The following is a 20,068-nucleotide window of genomic DNA, read 5'->3' as shown; positions in this document are numbered from 1 at the left end:
TAAAGAAAATGCTTAATAGCCACTCATTAGTAATGAACATTGCTCAGTCTGTGCACTGATTCAGGCTACAGTCTTGGAGAAAATCATATGTAATTGGGAAATTGCATCTGGGCATATGAAATGAACAAACAACCTTAATTACATCATTTCACAGTATCTTAATGTTGAACTTTGCAACTTTAATAAAGCAAGAAGCTTACAGCACATACACATATACGGTTTAAGTAAATTGAGAAAAAATCCTTCCAGAGCCCTCTGGCAGCCTTCTAAGTCATCAGAACAATGTCACTCACAAAATCATTTGTAAGCCATCATCTGTTACACAGACAGAAAGGAATGGAGTATTTTTCTGAGGAGTTTCTACAAGCATTTGTTGACAGCAGAAGAAAGTCGAGATGCAGACAATTCAAATCCATTCTATGATAAGAGAGGACAGCACTAACGAAGGAGCTTTGCCAGATACTCCTTATGAAGCACATGCCTGTCCACTGCATCAGCTCTCTTGTCCCCACTTCTATTCCCCCTGATGCAGTGAATGCCTGCCTTTCAGGATACCTGCCCTAAAACAGCATACATTCCTCAGGCCTTCCAGACTCTCTTCATTGTAACACAATTATAGACAAAAAAAAATCAAATCATTATTTCGATTTAAAGAAAAATGAGAAGACTTGAGATGCTCTGTTTTTTCCTTCCTTTCCCCTCACAAAAAAAAAAAAAAAGTGAGTTTGACCTTATTCAAATTCAGACCACATCTGCACACTTCATCCTCAGATGTGAACAGATTTCTACAACAGAGTCTGCAGCAAACAGATGACATGAAAAATTATCATCCTGAATGGATGAAAGCTGGCAAGATTACGAACCACTGAGAACATAATCAACCAGTAATGTCACTATCAAAGTTACTTGCTGTTGAGACGTTCTAACAGCTGTGCAAAACACATCAGCTACCTCTAAAGCTGTACCCAACTCAAGACATCTCGCTTTTCCTACACATACCCAGAAGTAGCAGATGCAGGAACACGGAGCCTGAGCAGCAGTGGCCAGTAAGAGGCCTTCCAACACAGTAAAGAGGCAGTGCTTACCAAGCCTCTTTATGAAAGACAATTGGTATTGTTTGTTACAAGAGGATGGGATACTTTCTATACTGTTTCCCATACAGTTTAACCACTATAACCTTTTTCTGATGTGTGACTGATCTTTGCACATCTGACCGCTTACAGGATTTGATTGCGAGAAAATATTTAAAGCCAATAATGAAAATACTTCAAAAGGTTCAATCAGTGTAATGAACGTAACATTAAATGTGGCTGCCACTTCAGGCAGAATTAATAGAAGGGAAACAGTTTAACACCAGAAATTGTTGGCATACCCAATTTTAAGGGCTCTCAAATATACTAAGGGTGCTTTTCTTTAAGTAATTTCAGATAGAGAAAGGTCTTCCTTTTCTCCAAGCTACAGAATGACCTCTAATAAGTCAACAAGGTTATCATAACTGAATAACACTCAATAAGTTTTCTATCTGAACATAATTTGGAATATTAAACAGCACTCTTGCATTCACTCATTTCTCAAAACCAGAGACGGCTGCCCAATCTCAGTCACAGGTGACAGCTGATGTACTTGGCTCTTCCCAGCAACATGTACTAAAAAACAAACAACCCACCCAACCAATGTATGCACTGAACAACTAACATCTCTACAAGAGATGATTGGAAAGGAAAAAAATGAGGAGAAACATCTAGTGTTTCTCTCTGTAAAAGAGAACACCACTGGATGCAAACTGGGCAGTATGAAGAAAATACTCAAATATGTAAATGATGCTTGAAAGATTCAAATGGATGCTTATCAAATACGAAAAAAAATAATCAGGTAATTCTATTGGCTGTTTAATTTCAGGGTAGAAGCTCCTATCAGGAAGACAAATAAAAGGGAAGGTAAAAGAATGTTCTAAGACAGAAGTTTTTAAAGATTCTTACATATGCACTTTTGCTCATTTATATTCCACCTCATTTGCCATGAAAATCTCTCTTCACACAAGAGTGGAGCTGAATGTAAAACTTGTGTCACTCATTTCACAGCTGATGAGAGGAGTGCCCTAAGTCAGGGCTCCTACCACATGAGCTGACCACCTACTGAGAGAACATGGGGGAAAGATCACTTAAAGAACACTGAGCACACAGAGCAATATTTTGCTGTACTATTTTAGTACAATATATACTGTAGACCATTTCAAAGTCTCTCCTCTGAAACTAAAATAATGTGACACTTTACATAACTGAACATTTGCCATGACAGTAAATAACCTTCCTCTGCTTTTACTGAAGGACATCCTAAAAATGACTCCTTTTAACTGACAGTGGGCATTCCGGACTTTCAGAAGCCTGGCCTTACCTGCAGAAATACACTAACTTAAAATGAAAATGTACAGTCACTCAAAAAAGTATTTATTTTTCACTCATAAGAAAAAAAAAAAGATTACTTGAATTCAAAGTGAAGCTTAACCACAGAATACTAAAATACACATTTAAAAACACTGACCTGTTAAGAATCAATGAGATACTTGCTTTTTTGCCCACTGAAGAGGGCTGTTCTAAATACCTGGTTAGCTACTCAGTGATCAAGTCTTCATACAAAGGTATCTCAAACACAACAGCTCTTCATCACAGCAGACACCTGTGTTAAAATTTGAACTAAAGAGAGAGGAAGCACACTTGAACTGCTCAGCAAATCCAAAAAATTGCAAAAAAAAAAACCCAAAAAAAAACAAATGCAGATTTGTATTGACTGTGACCTTCATTTCAAGAAATATTTGCACTATATTAAGCCAAAAGCTTGGTGAGAACTTCTGTCTCCCACTTCATATGCAGTCAAAATCCAAGAAGAGTAACAACCACAAATTACAGGAAAAAAACACCTCAGTCCTGAAATTTATTGTCACTATGGGACTAAGATCTTCTGCCAGTCAGAAGATGGGGACAAACTGTCAGGCTTCAGAGAACTGGACTCTCCCACAGATGAGTTCTACAAGCTCCTCCCCACACAGAAAGCTCAAGTAGGGCTGTTCAGAAGGGGCCAACTTGTAGCTTGTCACCATGTGCTCTGGGTACACAGCAGTACTGCCCTGACTGCTCAGGGTGTGATAGTTTTGTAAATTAATGTTGTCGTAGCTATGGATTACAAGTTAAGATGAGCCACAAGGATCATCTAATCTAAAACACTGTACTACCCAAAATCCAAACCCTATGTCTGAGAGCACTGTCCAGACACTCTAAAATCCAGCAGCTCAGGGCTGTACTCAGTGCCCCGGCAGGCTGTTCGTGCCCTCCATCTCCTGGGGCCTTTCCCTGACTCCCAGCTGCCCCTCCCCCTCACACAGATCCACACGGTTCCCTCGGGCCCCGTCGCTGTCACAGAGAGCAGAGCTCAGCACTGCCCCTCTGCTCCCTGTGAGGAGCTGCAGCCATAAGGCCTCCCCTCAGCTCCTCTGCTCTGAGCAACTCAGTGGCCTCCCCTGCTTCTCATGCCCTTTGCCCTCTGGACTGCTCACCATCTTCACTGCCCCACTAAGATCAGCATCAAATGCAGGATCGCCTCAATTACAAAACGACACCTGTCACTCCCCTGCCTATTGGTGATGCAACAGCAGCATCGAGGACACTACTGTTACACAAAGTATAACCGGAAGACAGCAGCTTTAAGCATATCCTGATCTTATTCATCACATGAATGGGAATGCAGCAATGGCAAACAATTTAGTTAACATTCTAAAAAGTCAGTTACTGTTATTAGCTGTCACAGCAAAGGACCAAACGAGGAACATTATCAATAGGCCTCTTACATAGGCTTGTGGCAAGTTTTGTTCACAGCTGTTAATAAGTGTAAGCATTCCAGTGCCACCTGAGGAGGCAGACACACTGCTGGTCTGCAGCCTGAAATGGCTCCAATGAGTTGTTCTGTTATATCAAAAGAAAAACACGCTGCAAAGTTTATTATGGAGTCCAAGTAGTGGGACAGTGCTTATAAATGGAAGCACGCCATCCTACCTGCTGACTATAGATCACTTTTCTCAGGTGACCATTAGCATTGGTGACCTTCCTATATAATATGAAACTCCAACCTGTCACAGAATGCAACAGGCTGCCCCAGAGCTGCAGGTGCCCCATCCCTGGGGTGCTCAAGGGCAGGCTGGATGGAGCCTCGGGCAGAGTGTTAGTCTGCAGCAAGACTACGTCTTCTGCATTAAGGCAAATCACTCATTGCAAGAGCAATGAAAGCTCATAATAAGAACTTAGAACTTAATTAGCCACATACCATGTAAATATCCAAGTCTGCCATGCTAAAGAGGTGAGTTGATTTAGATTCTGAAGATTCTGGAAAGCACAGGATAGAATAAAAAGAACATCTGCAGTCACTTCTTCTTAGCTACGAAATGTTATCTTGCCACAAACTATTTCATCTCCTGCAGTAGATGACATCTAAGTCATGATTAACTCATGGTGCCGTATTCCACTCTTCTCAAGTAAGAATCCACCTCATTTCCCTTACCCCACTACCTACCCTTGAAGGAAATTGCTGTAAACTTCCATGAAAGCACTTTACTACCACCCAACAAGCACTTCTTCAGAATTGTTTCGCTGTTGCACCAACAAAGCTGAAAACCAAGTATACTCCACACCCTCAGAACACACATCTCACTGATTCATGCTGCTTGCCTGCAATAAGTATCAATTATCTAAATTCCATGTGCTGCCTATTGCACTCGCACCAGAAGTGTATGGAACTACCCTTCCTCTGCAGCTGTGCTGTGCCTTTAACACGGGGCAGAGGGCTCCTCGTTGATAACATAAGCTGAAAGAGTATTGGCAAGGACATCCAGGTCTCCAACCTGTAGACCTTCAAAAGCAAACAACGCTTCTACCCAGGCGCTAAGTCTTCACAGTCACACACCTGTTATTTCACTGCCAAGGCTCCCCTCACAGCCTGGGGGCAAGCAGAAAGAGACAAAAGAATTCCCAGAGTAGACAACATGCTGAGTACTGGATGTTTTCAGGCTGCAAATGAGACCAATGAACTAGACATCCATGAAGCCACATGTAGCAGAACAAAGCCGCTTAGCAACTGTGAGACTTCTGACAGCAAGCACTGGGTTCAGCTGCACCTCTTCATTGCAAACGATACCCAGAGAACGTAACCATCATCATAGGTGTGGTGCTGTCTTTGCAGGAATTCTTTAAAGATGCCCTATGCTGATACTGCACTAAAATGACCCTCCTTTCTCCCTCTCAATCAAGTAAGAACTAGTAGCACAACCCTTAAGTAAGCCTCCTCCTAATCAGATTGATTAGAATGCATCATATTTCATTCTAAAAGGGTAAATAAAATACTAGAATACATTGAACAAAGGCCCCGGTTATGCATGAAGGCACACTCATTTTTCTGACTGGTGATCCACAACCCACCATTACAAACACCACCCTCTAAATAGAGGCTGCATCTGTCTGCTGAAGGAAAAAAAAACACATGAATATTTTCCAGAGAATTTTCATGCAAGTTGTACTGATTTTGTGTACAGAAGTATGGAACCACAAGTTAAGCTGCCTCAATGATTCCTTCCTTCTGTATTTGTAACCCAAATGTTATGAAATTAGCACAGCTAAAAGCCATGAGTAAATCAAAGGCACCCACCACATCCCTGAGGAACAAATCCACCTCTGCACAGAAGCCAGGGCTGCAGAGATGGGTTTCAGCTGTTCTGCTGGGTGCTGAAGCTTAGACTCCTTACGCAGCAAAGGCTCTTCCATAGAAACTTCTGTTCTAGACTTCCTAGCTCTGTTCAGCCAGTCTCAGATGAAGCATTTTTTCTTCATACGGTCCGAATGCAAAGGAGAAAAGTGAACCCAGCCACAAGGCCATGCAATCGGAGCTTTATTCCTAGCCTCCATTTCTAACTAAGTCTGAGAAGGGCTTCTGGGAAGCATGCAAGAACTTAACATACACAGCCAGAGTAATCTGCTCTGGAAGCTGCATACGCAGATACTGCTTGTGGAACACAGGAAAGAAGTATTTTGCTCTCTCAAGAAAGAGGAAAATCAGATGTCCCTCTTTTCTCCCCAAACCAGGTTACACAAACTCCTCATTCACTGCCTATATAAAAACATTTCTGTAAACTGGTGGATTGCCCAGATGGTTCAAGAAGTATCAACTCTTTGCATACCTCTTAATTAACTGAGGTTGGGGGTAGGATAAGTACAGCAGGAAAGAGATGTATTAAGGTTTTGGAACAAATTTATTTGATACCAGGAAGCCCACAGGATAAAAAGCAGAAACACGCTTTCAAAATTCGTTACATCCCTTGCCTAGAAAGTTCAGAAAACAAAGTATACTCAGGGTGTTAAATGAAAATAAAACAGAAAATACTCTTTAATTGACATTTTATATTATACACACAAGTAGTCATTAGGATTAATTTACTAATTGATACTTTTATAAAGAACTGTTCTGCTACAGTGGCAGAGTAACTTAAGGTTCTTTAAAGATGAAAAGTTACTCACCATTATATAAATAACATTACGGTCTCATTCGAGTACTATATTAGTATATTAGTACTATATTTGGTTTTAGACACTAACACCAGTAGAGGAAGATTCAGAAAAGGGAAATGAAAACAAAGAGAAGAGATTCAGAACCTTACATTCCTAAATTGCTTTCAAAAAACACAGCATCCCTGAGTTCACTCAAGACTGCCACAAGTATGCAGCAACAACTTCATACCATTTGTAATTTTATTACAAAACTGCCTAGCAATTAATGAGAGGAATCAAAATACAGGCTTCTTCCCCCAGGCTAAGTCATAACAACTGCAAGTACTAACCATGATCCTCATCAAAGCCCTGCTATCTGTGAAAGTCAAAACTCCCATCCCAATACAGCACTGCGAATCTATTGCTCTCCTTCACCTCCCAGTTCCCAATACCAAACTCACACAAGCAGTCATCTCTTCCTGAAGGCAGACCTCAAACATGCACAGAACTAGAAGCAATACAATTAACTGCTCCCCTTCCAGTGGAAAGGAAAGCATCATCGTCAGTATCCTGGCACTCAATGCTTTATGACACAACCAAAACCCAAAAAAGCCACTGTTGTAGTTTTCTCATTTAATTCACTTCCACACCTTTCAGTACGTGTCCTTAATTTTTAGAGGTTTTATGCCATGCAGCAGTTCCCTTCCCCCCGCCCCACTGTATCCAATTGGAAAGTAAGCAGTGACACGGCAACTGTGCTGTAAAGGAGGTGGCAAAGAACGTTTTTATTTCGTCTGAAAATCTGTCAGGACAGTTCTGTCATCATAAACCTAGCTTCCTTCCTTCTTCATAGTACCACATACAATGCAATGTGAAAACCTTCCAGTTGAAGAGGATTAATACTGACATTTGAATTTTTTCAATGTAGAAGTGGTATCAGTTTTAATAACAGCCCTACACGTCATCTTTTATGTTGCATGACATCTAGAACAAATTTACAGAAGCCTTGTTCCTTCAACAGCTCAACACACCAGGGGAGGCAAAAAAGTAGGAACAAAAAAATACTCACAGGAGCAAAGACAGTCACTGTAACGAGAAAGAGCAGAAGAGAAGGCACTTAGTGTGTCCGCCTTTTAAAATTAATAGGAAGAGACCAGATAAGTGGAACGGAAAATGGCTGCTTCAGCGACCTTTAGCGTGCGCGATGCCATCCCTGAAAATGAACCTTAAAAATGGATATGCTCAAAAAACTCATCAAGGAAAGAGAGAAAAGGCAACCGACAGCCAGTTGAGACTGAAGCAAAGTCTATGGTAAGACTCAAAATTCTGGGCTTTTTACAGCAGTTTGACTTCAATTTGCATTTCTTTATTATTTTATTCCTTTAATTAGATTAATGCGTCTTTCGTGGCACACCGTAGGTGTTACAGACTGGCTTCTTCGAACACATTTCAGATGTTAATTAAAAATGCTAACAGCTATGCTATGCACAGTAATCAAGAAGTGTAGTAGCATAAGATGGATGAAATTCAGCTGGAGAAAGTATTTAATGTAGCAACAAAATCCCGAGCAACTGTCAAATAGCTCTCTTTCATCAACACTGTTAGCAAAGGCTTTAGACGATCTTTACCAGAGAAAGACTATTCTTAGCTGTTTAAAAGTGACAGTAGAACAGTCTGACCCCCCTCCCCAATGGGAGAAAAGTCTTCCAGCATCTCAAGGGCCTGGAAGTTTAGTTTGATGATAAAAGCAACATAGTTATTTTTAGCACTCTACAGGCATAAAAATACAGCTCTAAACCGTGACCTACAGCTATGCACAGCCAAGCATCACATCATACGACAGCCTTAACTTTAGCGAGAAGCACATCTGCGGTTGCTTCAGACAATCATTATGCAGCTCCCTGCCAACAATACCTTTGGATGGCTTTAGCAACAAGCATCTGAAGTTGCGACCATCTTTCTTTGAATTGCTGCCATCGGCAGAACACAAATCAAAGGTAGGAAACCTTAATGGACTTTGTAGAAGTATTAGGAAGACCACGTTAGGTTAAATGGATTACTGCTGCTCTTGGGTACAGAGGATGAAAAAGAACCTTAAAAGCAAAAAAACTTAAGCTTTCACATGCACTGCAGAAAGACGTTTTAAGCACAGTCTGAGTGAATAAAAAAAGAAAAAACCTTGTTTTCTTCCACCAGTAGTAACAGCCCGGGAACAGGAAATGCTACAGTAGGAGACCTTCGAGCAAACTCACCTGAAACAACACTGTTCAGACAACTGCAAAGGTAATTCATTTTATTTTTATTCAAATTTGTGTTCTTCTGTCCGCATGGTTTGTAACAAGCTGCAGTTTATAAATCTATTCCACTAGGATCTGCTTCCAGAAGTTATATAAACAAGAATTTGCTTAAAATAAAAAGTGATGCAGAAGTTTTAAAGAACAGGACAGGCGCTGAGTTACAGCACTGAACTGTTTATTTTATTTCACTTAACATGTAAGCATTACCTCAAATTTTTAATTTTTTTTTTTTTTAATAAACATCACCTATATTATCCATAAAAAGAAAATTAAGTGATTTCAAGATGATAAATATGCAGTTTCAAATGAGTTTTAGATTCGTAAGTGTTAATCCAGAAAACATGAGAAATGCTGTAAAATGTGAGCCTTGTCACATTTGATACCAGTTTGGTGATTACGTTTTTCTTCCTATTCTGCAGCAAGGTATTTTAGTATGAGGAACAAAGTTTCCTGTAAACACTCACCTGCTTAAAAAGAAGTCCCTGGCATCAATGCTGCCTGCCTAACAGAAATAAGCAAAGTTTCTTTTTCTTTCCCCCTCACAAGCTTAAAGATGCCGCTTTTTGGCTGGATGAAATGGCCAAAAAATGATTCCTACAAACCCTCAAGGTATCCTGGATCAGAACTAGTTACAAAAACCTTGCTGAGGGAATTGAAATGGCACCTGAAGGAGCGTGAAAGGTTAGTGCAAGAGATTGAAAACGAGCAAAAAGTCCAGAAAACTGGCATAGATTACAACTGGTTGAAGAACTACCAAAATCCTCAAGCAACAATTCCAGCTACTGAGCAGCGGCAGCTCGAAGTTCTGTGCTCCCAAATCCAACCCTGCCAGACTGGAACTGTTCTCAGCAGGTAACCATTTCCTATTCCTCTTGGAGTAGTTGATTTTCAGTAAGTTTTAAGTTATTTCTTTTGCCTATTCCGAGCTTATATATGGCTGTGATCTTCTTTGCAATTTAGGAATGAGCAGCAATCTGAGTGTATCTTTGTATGTGTGTTAGAGATTACACCTGTGCTTTATTATACTGTACATGAAGGTTGGTTTTGTTTGTTGTTGTTGTTGTTTTTTTTTCTCTTTTTTTTTCTTCTTTAAACATCAGGATTCTCCCAGCCTAATCTTAAAGGAAATTCTGCACGCTTATAATATGACTTCCCGATAGTTTAAATTCTCCACTATTCATCCCCGGTATTTATTAAATTGCATCCAAGAATCAAAAACTCAAATTAATGCAGTGTACCATTAAGCCTCGCTGTACAAAATATTTGAAGCCTGTAACCCTAGAAAAAAAAAAAAAAACCAGTGTTAAACAGAATTCCATTCTGGGGCAAAAGGGAAAAAAAATGGATTACCATCAAAAATTCTCCTATGCTCCTATTTAAATACACTTTCTAGGGGCACACAAATGACAGAAGAATCCTATGTGCCTTTTAAAGCCCAGAATACACCTAAGGGCAAAGTCAGTTTAAATCAAGTTACCCAGATGGCAAAGGAAAACAAAAGAATACTGAATAACAACAATCCTCAAAATAGCTGGATTGCCTCCAATGTATTGTTAGAGCTCTTTTCCTCTACAATCTTCTGGGGGAGGTGTGTGGGGAAATGTGGCAGCAAGGAATAACTGACATAAGAGCACAGTCATTTCCTCCCCCTTTCCCTCTCCTCATCAGATTAGCAAGGAAACAGGAGCACTGTCAGCATCAGTGATTAGATTTCAATGCTTGTTTGTTTCTAGATTTCGTGAAGTTTTGGCAGAAAATGATGTTTTGCCTTGGGAAATAGTCTACATATTCAAGCAAGTTTTAAAAGATTTTCTTACTACCATGGAGAGAGAAAACCAACAAGAGCAACTGGTAAATGTGTGGAATACAAATTGCTCCGAACATTTCAACCTGCGTGGAGACAGTTCTAACAGATCGGAGAAAGAGGAAATCCCTACAGTCTCAAGTTATGTTGACAAAAACACACAAAGCATGTTTCCCACTTTCTCTGATAGGATCTGGAATCTACCATACTACTACCCATCAAGTTAAGTTGCTTTGTGTTGCTTTCAAAAAGCTCTGTAGCTGTCTGCCTTCCTTCACTGTGATTGCCATCCAGAAACATACCAATAAGAAATGTGACATGTTCCCTTTTTCACCTTAAGAGCTCAGAAACTAAAATCCTTGATTACAGCTAGTACGCATTATATGAACTTGTAGCATGAACTCTCTTTTCTTACCTTCCACATTCCTTGAAGCTACTGTGTTTGAAGGAACCTTTTAACCAAAAACGTAGATGCTGCTAATAAAACAAGCATTTTATCTTTGGCATATCTGTAGGTATAGAATCATAAACAAGAAAAGACTGCTTTCTGTATTTTGGAGTAGCATCAGTCCACAAACTGTTAGACAGCAACTGCTGTATTTATTACATAGCTTCTAAGCTTTATAGGGAATTTATACAATGTGAGATTTCTTAAGTATATTTGATGTTATATTAAATGGATAAGTACCTTTTGGAGCTGAATATTTATTTCTCAATTTCAAGAGTAAGTCCTAAAGCAAAAGCAACGTAAAATAACATTTCCCTGCATGAACAGTTTCTTCATTTGTCTGAACTCTGCACTGCACATGAGGAAATACTGTGAAATCTGACAACTAAATGTAACCTTTGGATATTTAAGTACTTTTAACAATTAGCTCTATATCCCCTAAGAAATTCTCACATAATTTCATTTCAAAAGGTTGCACTTCTTCCGTTGTCTGAAGCTACCCTGAAAACCAGATGCTAAACTTCAGCATCTTGGTAAGTCACAGTACTTTCTGGAGTAGCAAGAGGGTCAACAAATCACTTCAAAAGCAAGTGAACATTTCACATTTTCGGAAACTTGCCATTTCTCAGTTGCTATTATCTGTGACTGAGTTCATAACAAAGTCTTAAAGCACTAATTGGACACACAGCAGTTATGGCCAGAGCAGACAATTAAGGCAAAAAAAATCAGAGAAAACATACACCGTAGCCATGTGCTGCATTTCCCATCAGGCTCCAAACTTTTACAAACCTTTTATTTAAACTCTCCATCTCCAGATTTCCTCTCCATCAGTCTGTCACATCATAGAAACAGGCAAGTCTCCTATTCCTCAATTCACAAAAAGAACTATTTTGCAATCTCAGAGAAAAAATGTCATATATGATATTGTTTTCAAGCATACTGAAGACCACGTTCATTCAGAGCTCCTCAACCTGGTAACATGCAACTCAAAGATATTTCCCTTCTTCTCCAGTTGAATCTTTCACCCAACACAGAATTTACTTGTAATGTCAGTTGGGTAAAACAGATTGCATGTATTTTTTATAAAAGGTATAAAACTACAAGAGGTTATAAATCAGTATTTTTTAAAGAAGCTTCAGTAAAGAAGCCTCTTTAGCAGGCTCTGTTGTGATAGGATAAGAGGAAAAGGTTTCAAACTAAATGGGGGCAGATAAGGAAGAAGTTTTTTCCCAATAAGTGCGGTGAGGCACTGGCACAGACTGCTCAGAGAGGTGGGGGATATCCCTGGAGACAGCCAAAGTCAGGCTGGACAGGGCTCTGAGCACCTGATGGAGCTGTGGGCATCCCTGTTCACTGCAGGGGAATGGACTGGATGGCCTTTTGAGTTGGATTACGGAATCATCTGAATGATTCCATAATTCAGATGAAGTCTTTCCATTTCAGAAATAAGGACCATCAACTGAAACATATGCTAAAAGGCAGTCTGTAACCAATAATTAAAATACGTAGGCATCACTACTAAATCAGTAATTCCATGTACAATGAATAGGAAAAGCACAAAAAGACTTACTTCCTTACACTTTACTGATACTAGGCTACGTAATCAGTTCTAACATTAACAGTTGGAGTGGAAACTAGAAGGAAAAAACTAAACTGGGAAGTAGAGAGGGCATAGGTAGAAAAAATATTATACAAAGGCTGAGAAAATGCCATCCTCAGAGACCTTCCTTCATTTCTTTTTCCTTCGAACACCAACATGGGAGGTAACCTTACAGAATATTTCCAAAGTGCAATGTATTCTTAGAAAAAAAGAAAAGCATAGAAAGAGTAAAGACAGGGTAAGAACTGGTAATTTTGGTACCACATGCAGCTGGCACACATCATTCCACTGGCAGAAAGGTGAGTGACAGCAACTTCAAAGGGCAGCAAGCCTCCCACCTGCACAGTGTCAGGCAGAACAGCTTGCTATGTTTTTAGCCAAATAAAGTAGCTATTTAAAAAAAAAAAAACCTAACTCAGCAAATGCTACACCTACAACATGCAAGAAATCAAAGAGAGAATAATGATCTTTTTCCATGCTTGCGCTTTTTAAGTGTTTTAATCTGAACCGCAATTGTTTTGGTAAGAAGAAAGATTTAAGGGTCATTTCATTTCATTCAGTTAAATGCAATCAGAGGAATTAAGAAGAAAATTAACAAGCCATTTAAGGATAAAACCTCTAACCATAACCTCAGAGAAATATTATTTCTTCTTAAGTTCAACTGCTAGTATTGTTACTCTAGAGGCAGTCCAGACAACATGATAAACTTAGCCTCAGAAGATGAAGCATCATTGGTAACCAAAAAGAACACCTTACATATCTTCTTAAGGCACAAAGCCTTTACATTCAATTAGCAAAAGTATTTCATAAAGCTTTTGTTAAGTATTATTTCTTATTACAGAGCACTGTAATTATTATGACACACTTCTTATTTCCATAATTGATTGGGTATAAATCCTACGTGCTCTTGCATGTCAATTTAGATAAGAACTTGGAAATAATTTTAACAACCATAAGTTATATAAGAGGCTTGAAACTATTTATATATAACAAGCATCTTTAACGTCAATCATTTTGCCTTTAATTTTAACATGCCTTGAAGAAAATATTGAAATAATTACAGTACAAGCAACCTCAGCAAGGTAAGAGAAAGTTTTTTGCTTTCAGCCCTCCAAAACCTTCAAGAAGCCAACAAATACAAATCCAAGTGCTTCCACTTGAACATACAACTCATCAGAATTCCTCAAACGATGCCCAAGCTCCCTAAGCACAATCCGAGAAGTGTAAAATAGAAACGCACGTGGAAACAAAACCCACCTACCAAAAGAGGCCTTCCTACAGAGGCCCTGTTTGTTCTGTAGCAGCACGCATACATCACTAAACACATATAAAAACGCACAAACAGAGGAGAGGCACTCCACACACAACCCCACACCCCGCTATCAGGCTGAGGGGCAGCAACCACACTCACCTCAATGACTCCTGCACAGCAAACGGACTGGGGAGACAGGATGAATCACGCGAGGCTGTAGCTTGCGCACGACCACCTAAGAACTCAACGGCGGTCACATCTTTGCCAATGGTGAACCACTCGTTCACCTGCTCGATAGTGAGATTCCGCAGCATGACGGCGACAACAGACTAGCGCCTCGAACCGCACAGCACAGCACGCGCACGCTCACATGCGCTCGCGTCCCCTCACCGCGCTCTCTTCCCGCGCTAGGGAAAGCCCCGCCCATAGCACGTGACCCGTTGAAGGGAGGACGGCGCCATGTTTGTGGAGTAGTGAAGCGCGGTCAGCTTGTGTGTTACAGCCCTAGAACAATGGCCGAAAGGCCTTCTGGGATCGGGATCAATCTGTCGTTCCTCTTAGCTAAGAAAACAGCCGGCAGGCGTATAGCCTCAGCCCACCATGAGAAGCTACCCTGGCGGCTGCCTGCTGGCGACAGGCTGCCCCCGGGCGTCAGGAGCCTTGACGGCCCTTCCCAGTATTGTCTCGGTGCGCGCTCCATGCCTAGGCAGCACAGAGTGCGAACAGGCCTAAGCATGGATTTTTTTCAGTGCAATCAGTTCTTTGAACGTTGCAGCACAGCCCTCGAACGGCTGAGGCTGACCGAGAGCGGGCCGCGCTGGTGCTCTGGTCTTCCACAGCTGCAGGGGGCGCTGTGCGCCGGCGCCGCCTCTCTGGCTGGCGATCTTCCCTCGTTGGTGCGTGCCTTCCCGGCATCCCCTGTGGCGGTAGCGGAGGCCGTCCCCGTTCCGTGACCTTCGGTGGCAGCCGCGCTCTCCCGGCCTAACGGTAGGTTGCGGATCAGGCCTGGGCCGGTAGTGCCGTCGCTCGGGGAGGAGGCTGGGGAGCAACCCTTGTGAGTTGGTGGCCGTTGTTCCCTGTGTAGAAGGGACCGCGGGAGGGCGGCAGGTACCCGCTGCGAGGGGTGAGCGGGCCGCGGTGCTGGGAGGAGGGCGAGGAACGTGGATTAGAAGGCACGTTCAGCATGGATTAACTCACTGGGAAGCAGGGGGGGTCTCGGTGTTCTCAACAGCACTGGTGAAAGCACAGCCTTTCAGGAAACACCTCCGTAATTGCTGCTGTAAACTGGTATACTGGTGAAGAGAAATACGGATTTGTATTAAGACATTAAATTCCATAGAGATGCTTTTATCCTTGGAGAAGTACCAAGATTTCTATTCTGGGGCTCTGAGTTAATATATAATGTCCATGTCAGTGTACAGGTGAGTTTGATGGGTTGTATTATTTGGGTGATGTGCTCAAAGTGTTTAAGGTAGAAAACAATAGAATGTGTAGTATTGCTATGTAGTGTGGTGCAAATGTGTGCTAAGATGTTGAATGGCAGTAAGTTTTATTTTAACGTACATCTTACATACTTTTCTGGTCTGGTTTGAATAACAACCATTGTTTGGATAACCTCATGTGGCAGGGGGGTTAAATCTAGGTGATCTTTGAGGCCCTTTTTAACCCAGGCCATTCTATGGTTTTATGAACAAAGCTGGGTACAGGGGAGGAAAACACATCAATAGGCTTCCTGCTGCTGGAGCATATTTAAAAAGTAACATTTTCATAATAAATCATGAATTAAGTAGCTTATCACGTGTTTTGCTATTTTGCTATCATAGAAATTAAGATGTTGAGAGGTATAAGTTATGTGAGGGAGAGAAACTAATTTGGTGTGGTGCAAGATAGGAGCCTCTCTAGTTTGCCTGAAACAAGATTTTACTCCTGAGAGACTCAGGAAACAAATCACTGGTAGAGAGGAGCCCAGCTATTGCTACACTGCAAATCCTGTTAATTCATCTTTGAATCCTTTCATCAGCAGGCATGTATCTGTGTGTTAGTCCATAAGGTATAACCTGAATTCTGAATTTGTAGTGCTTTGCTTTGGAATAAATACTTTTTCACGTTTGCTTTTTTTTTTTTTTTTAATGGCACTCATGGAGTGCTGCTGCTGAGGTATGGGGGTGTGTGTGTGTATATATACATGCATCTCTATGTGTGTATGTGACAGTGTGTGTGTTTAACATGCATATAAAAGTTACGTATACAGCCTGCAGTGCATATATGCATATGTAAGTAAATATGTAATTGCACAACTCACCATTGGAGTACCTCTTGTAACTTTCAGATGATGCAAAATATGATTCCAAAGTCATGGAGGGCCATGAAGTTCTACTTCACTACTGTTTACCAAGAAATATGGGTTGGTCTAGCATTAACAGGTTATGCCTATTACAGAATTTCATACGGTGGTAAGTTAAACATTATAATCTCTGTTAGCTGTTAAAACCCTGGTATATAGATAAGAATGTCTTTCACAGTTCAAACTCTGCCCCCTGAAAAATGTCTAGCAAATAAGAAATTAACGCTTCTCAAAGCCAGTTTTTCACTGTAAAAATGTAAAAGTTTGGCGTCTTCAGTGTAGAAGGCTGCACTAACAGAATCACCCATGCAGTGGTGTATGTGCTTTATGAAGATTAAATAATGTTCATACTCGTTTTAAAAACACATCTAACTTGCAATGTGTAGCCAGAGGTTTCTCCTTCAGCTTTTTTCTGAATGAATGCAAGGCTGTTTTGAACTAGATGCCCCATCCCTGGAGGTGTTCAAGGCCAGGCTGGATGTGGCTCTGGGCAGCCTGGTCTGGTGGTTGGCGACTCTGCACATAGCAGGGGTTGAAACTAGATGATCATTGTGGTCCTTTTCAACCCAGGCCATTCTATGATTCTCTGATTAAGTTTTCTTTGAGAATCTTTTTTTCGTTCTTTTGTTTTCATGGAGTTTTTGCTTAATACCTGCAAAAATTACAATTTTGAGAAGCTGTTCCTGTATGAACTATATTAAAGTACTGTAAGTTGGGGCTGATGTGCCTCAAAATGTGAGGTGTGTCTCTGAACATTGAATTGTATTTTATTTGATGATACTGGATCACTTTCTGAGGGGAAAAAAACATCTAATGTAAAGCTAGTGAATTTGAGTCGGGCAGGTTGGCAACAGATTATGGTATCTTAAAGGTCCTATTATTCAACTCGGATTATACTGAAAAATTGCCAAGTCCAACTCTCTACTCGCTGTCTTAAAGAATTTCTTGTTATAAAATGTAGACAAACTTGATAGGGATAAGGAGTCCTTTATTGTTGGAACGGCTGAGTGACCTTACCTTAATATTTCTCTGTCCAAAAAACTTGTGGTATGTCCAAACCTGTAACACTAAACTTAAAAGCATAAGTAAATGGAAGAAGCTGAACAGCTGGAGAGAAAGCAATAATTTAATTTTTGAATTCTGCTTGAAATGAAGGAAGTTAAAGCAAAACTTTTTCTAGTTTGGGTTTGCAGAATCACAGGATCACCAAGGTTGGAAAGGACCTTCAACATCATCCAGTCCAACCATCCACCTGTCACCAGTAGCACTCACTAAACCATGTTCCTCAGCACAAATCCAAACGTTCCTTGAACACCTCCACTACATCCGTGGGCAGCAGGCTCCAGTGCCTGACCACTCTTTCAGAAAACTAGTATTTCCTAACGTCCAGTCTAAATTTCCCCTGGCGCAGCTTGAAGCCATTCCCTCTAGTTTCTATCACCAGTTACACAAAAGAAGAGGCCGACCCCCAGCTCACTACAGCCTCCCTTCAGGTAGTTATAGAGAGCAGTAAGGTCCCCCTTGAGCCTCTTCTCAGGTCATGTTCAGGTCATACTGCTTTAGAGATGCAGTGGTGTAGGGTATGAGGGCCAAAACCTTCATATAGTAGAGCTGTGCAAAAGCATTATTTTCAAGTGAAAACAGCTTTTAATACCTGCATACCTTCTTGTAATTTGGGGTACAGTTTTGTATTTAATACATTTGTTTATATAATTGTCATATATCTCTGAGGGTCAGTAGATCAGGTTGGTCATAGCCTTATTCAGAATTCAAATCAGTATTATTTTTCTCCATGTATTTTTGTCTGTTCACTGCAAATCACTCTTACAGAAGAACAATTAAAATTGGAGCACAAAATAAGCTACTTTAATTATAAAAAATTTTTAGACAAATTAGTCAGTTCACATCTTCATTTTGTAGTACTACTTACACAATGTCCACATATGTAAAGCTACATTCCTGTACGTTTCTCCTGACCTATAGTAGAAATCTTGGATGCTACAAATTCTAAATGCATGGAGTCTCGGTTGATGGAAACAGTTAAAAATCAATATAATGTTTATAGAAATGTACCATGAAAAGTGCATGATGTACATTTGTTAAATTTTGTTCAAGCTCAGTCAGCAAATAGTGAGTAGTATAACCTTATTGAAGATTATCTGCAAAATAGAAACAAGAAATTTTTGAAAAAAACAACTCATTGTTCAGCTTGTTTTTCTTTTTCTCTAGGCAAAAAAGCAGTGGCAGATAGTAAGTATTAACAAATTCTTGTATTATTTTAAATTAATGCAGTAATGCATAAAATTTTGCATAAGTTTCGGTTTTGTTTCTGTTTTCAATCAATTTAGTGGGTGTCTAAGGACTGCCTCAGAACATGTAGTTGTAGTTGTTTTGATGGCTTTGTAACCTAAAAGCATTTGTGAATCTGCCCAGATGCTGCCTGCATTTTCAGTTTTACTTTGCATAGCTTTTAGGAACAAAGTGGGAGTTGTATGTCTCGATAGGGAGGTAAGAGTAAGGAATATTATTTTAAATTGTGATAATGATGGCCATTTCATAGGAATTTTAAGTGGTCTGAATTTCCTGAGTACCTATTAAAAATTTTAACTGCCATAAGAACTGCAGTTTTGAACTTGTATTTTCAACTGATGTATTTTATACCTTCTACAAAATAGCATTTAAATTTTTAAGGTCAGTTTCTTCTGATTTGACAATTTAATTTTTCATGAACTGCTGTGATTTTCTGTTCTGTGGCTGTTTGATTGCTCCCAGTTGGATGTATGCAACCATTTGTCACATTTTTACATGTATAATTAGTGACAATAATTCCAGTCCAGTAGACTTCAGGATAATAACATAAGTGAACTTGAATTTAGAAATAGCCAATAGCAGCAACCATCCAAATCGGAGGAAGAGTGGATGTTTGCTGTAACAGCACTTCAAAATATGTGAAAAAGATTCTTATTCTTAGCATAGTTTATATGGTTAATTTGGGGAAGTTGTTATATTTGCTAGAGCAGCTGAACTTGCCAATTCTTAGAATCAGATCTAGACAGACTTGTGTATTTTAGGTTCTGACCTGTGTTCTTGAATTGATTTGCTGTACAGTTTGAACAGTCTAAATCATGTCTTTGTTTCAGAGTCTTCTGGCCATCATTAAAGATCTCTTGGAGAATGAATTTGGGGTTTGCTCATCTTTGCTGTAAATGAAGCAAGTTACAACCATAGAGAAGTTAATTCTAAAACTGTACCTGATCCCTCTGCTGTACGTATAAATATGTTGAGCAAGAAGGAATTAAACATGTTGGATAAAGTGTGCTGGAGTCTGTTGTAAATGTAATTTCTGGAATAACGCCGTCTTGTTTCCTACAGTTCTTCTATGTAAAAGCTTTTTCAGTAGTACTTTGAAAATAACCACATCTCTGTGATTAATCATTTTATTAGAATTAGCTGATATTTCTGACAAAAGCATCATGCCATTTTTAAGAGCATCCTTTTCAACTGTAACCTTTAAGTACCCCATTTCCTTTAGAAACATCATTTAAGGCTACATCACAAGTGAGGACGTTACTGCCAGCTTTTTGTCAACTTTCAGTGCAGTATTTTGAGGACTCTAAAAACCACATGAAAATCACTTTTCAAACTGTGCGTAGTGAATGTCCACAGCAAGGACACGTAGTGCATAAAACCAAAATTTTGCTGTATGTCATGTTTTGGTTAATCTGCTTTTGAGAAGATTAAGAGGCTTAGGTCATTTTAATGAGTAAATGCTTACGTACATCTTTTAACTACATCACCA

At 40.0% G+C, this 20,068-nt stretch overlaps 3 protein-coding genes across 3 annotated transcripts in view; 2 read left to right on the top strand and 1 right to left on the bottom strand.

Annotated features, from left to right (window-relative positions):
* TDRD9 (tudor domain containing 9) overlaps positions 1–14,239 on the bottom strand; it is a gene marked incomplete at both ends in the record, with an annotated part of 59,136 nt that extends 44,897 nt beyond the window's left edge. The window contains one exon of the mRNA XM_079536979.1: positions 14,085–14,239. Within this exon, the coding sequence (XP_079393105.1) occupies positions 14,085–14,239 (155 nt within the window). The remainder of the gene's footprint in view (positions 1–14,084) is intronic.
* On the top strand, positions 9,375–10,852 carry RD3L (RD3 like; the record flags this gene model as incomplete). The annotated part of the gene is made up of 2 exons (XM_079536994.1): positions 9,375–9,673; positions 10,555–10,852. The coding sequence occupies 2 exons, from the start codon at positions 9,375–9,377 to the stop codon at positions 10,850–10,852; spliced, it is 597 nt and encodes a 198-aa protein (XP_079393120.1).
* A 668-nt stretch (positions 14,240–14,907) lies between the features above and the next one.
* Positions 14,908–19,584, top strand: ATP5MJ (ATP synthase membrane subunit j). Its single transcript, XM_079536995.1, has 4 exons — positions 14,908–14,912; positions 16,255–16,378; positions 18,499–18,519; positions 19,410–19,584. The coding sequence occupies exons 2-4, from the start codon at positions 16,255–16,257 to the stop codon at positions 19,427–19,429; spliced, it is 165 nt and encodes a 54-aa protein (XP_079393121.1). The 5' UTR covers positions 14,908–14,912; the 3' UTR covers positions 19,430–19,584.
* Positions 19,585–20,068: the final 484 nt, after the last annotated feature.

Source organism: Tetrao urogallus (genome assembly GCF_951394365.1).
Source record: "Tetrao urogallus genome assembly, chromosome: 6".
In the NCBI taxonomy this organism is placed as follows: domain Eukaryota; kingdom Metazoa; phylum Chordata; class Aves; order Galliformes; family Phasianidae; genus Tetrao; species Tetrao urogallus.
Note: the sequence above shows the minus strand (reverse complement) of the source record. Positions and strands in the feature narration are given on the sequence as shown.

What these genes read in the sequence shown, in the direction of transcription:
- ATP5MJ (XM_079536995.1), top strand. Translation starts at nt 16,255, where the DNA reads ATGATGCAAAATATGATTCCAAAGTCATGGAGGGCCATGAAGTTCTAC. An exon ending in TTACAGAATTTCATACGGTG is followed by an intron (nt 16,379 to 18,498) that starts GTAAGTTAAACA and finishes CTTTTTCTCTAG; the next exon opens with GCAAAAAAGCAGTGGCAGAT. An exon ending in CAAAAAAGCAGTGGCAGATA is followed by an intron (nt 18,520 to 19,409) that starts GTAAGTATTAAC and finishes TCTTTGTTTCAG; the next exon opens with AGTCTTCTGGCCATCATTAA.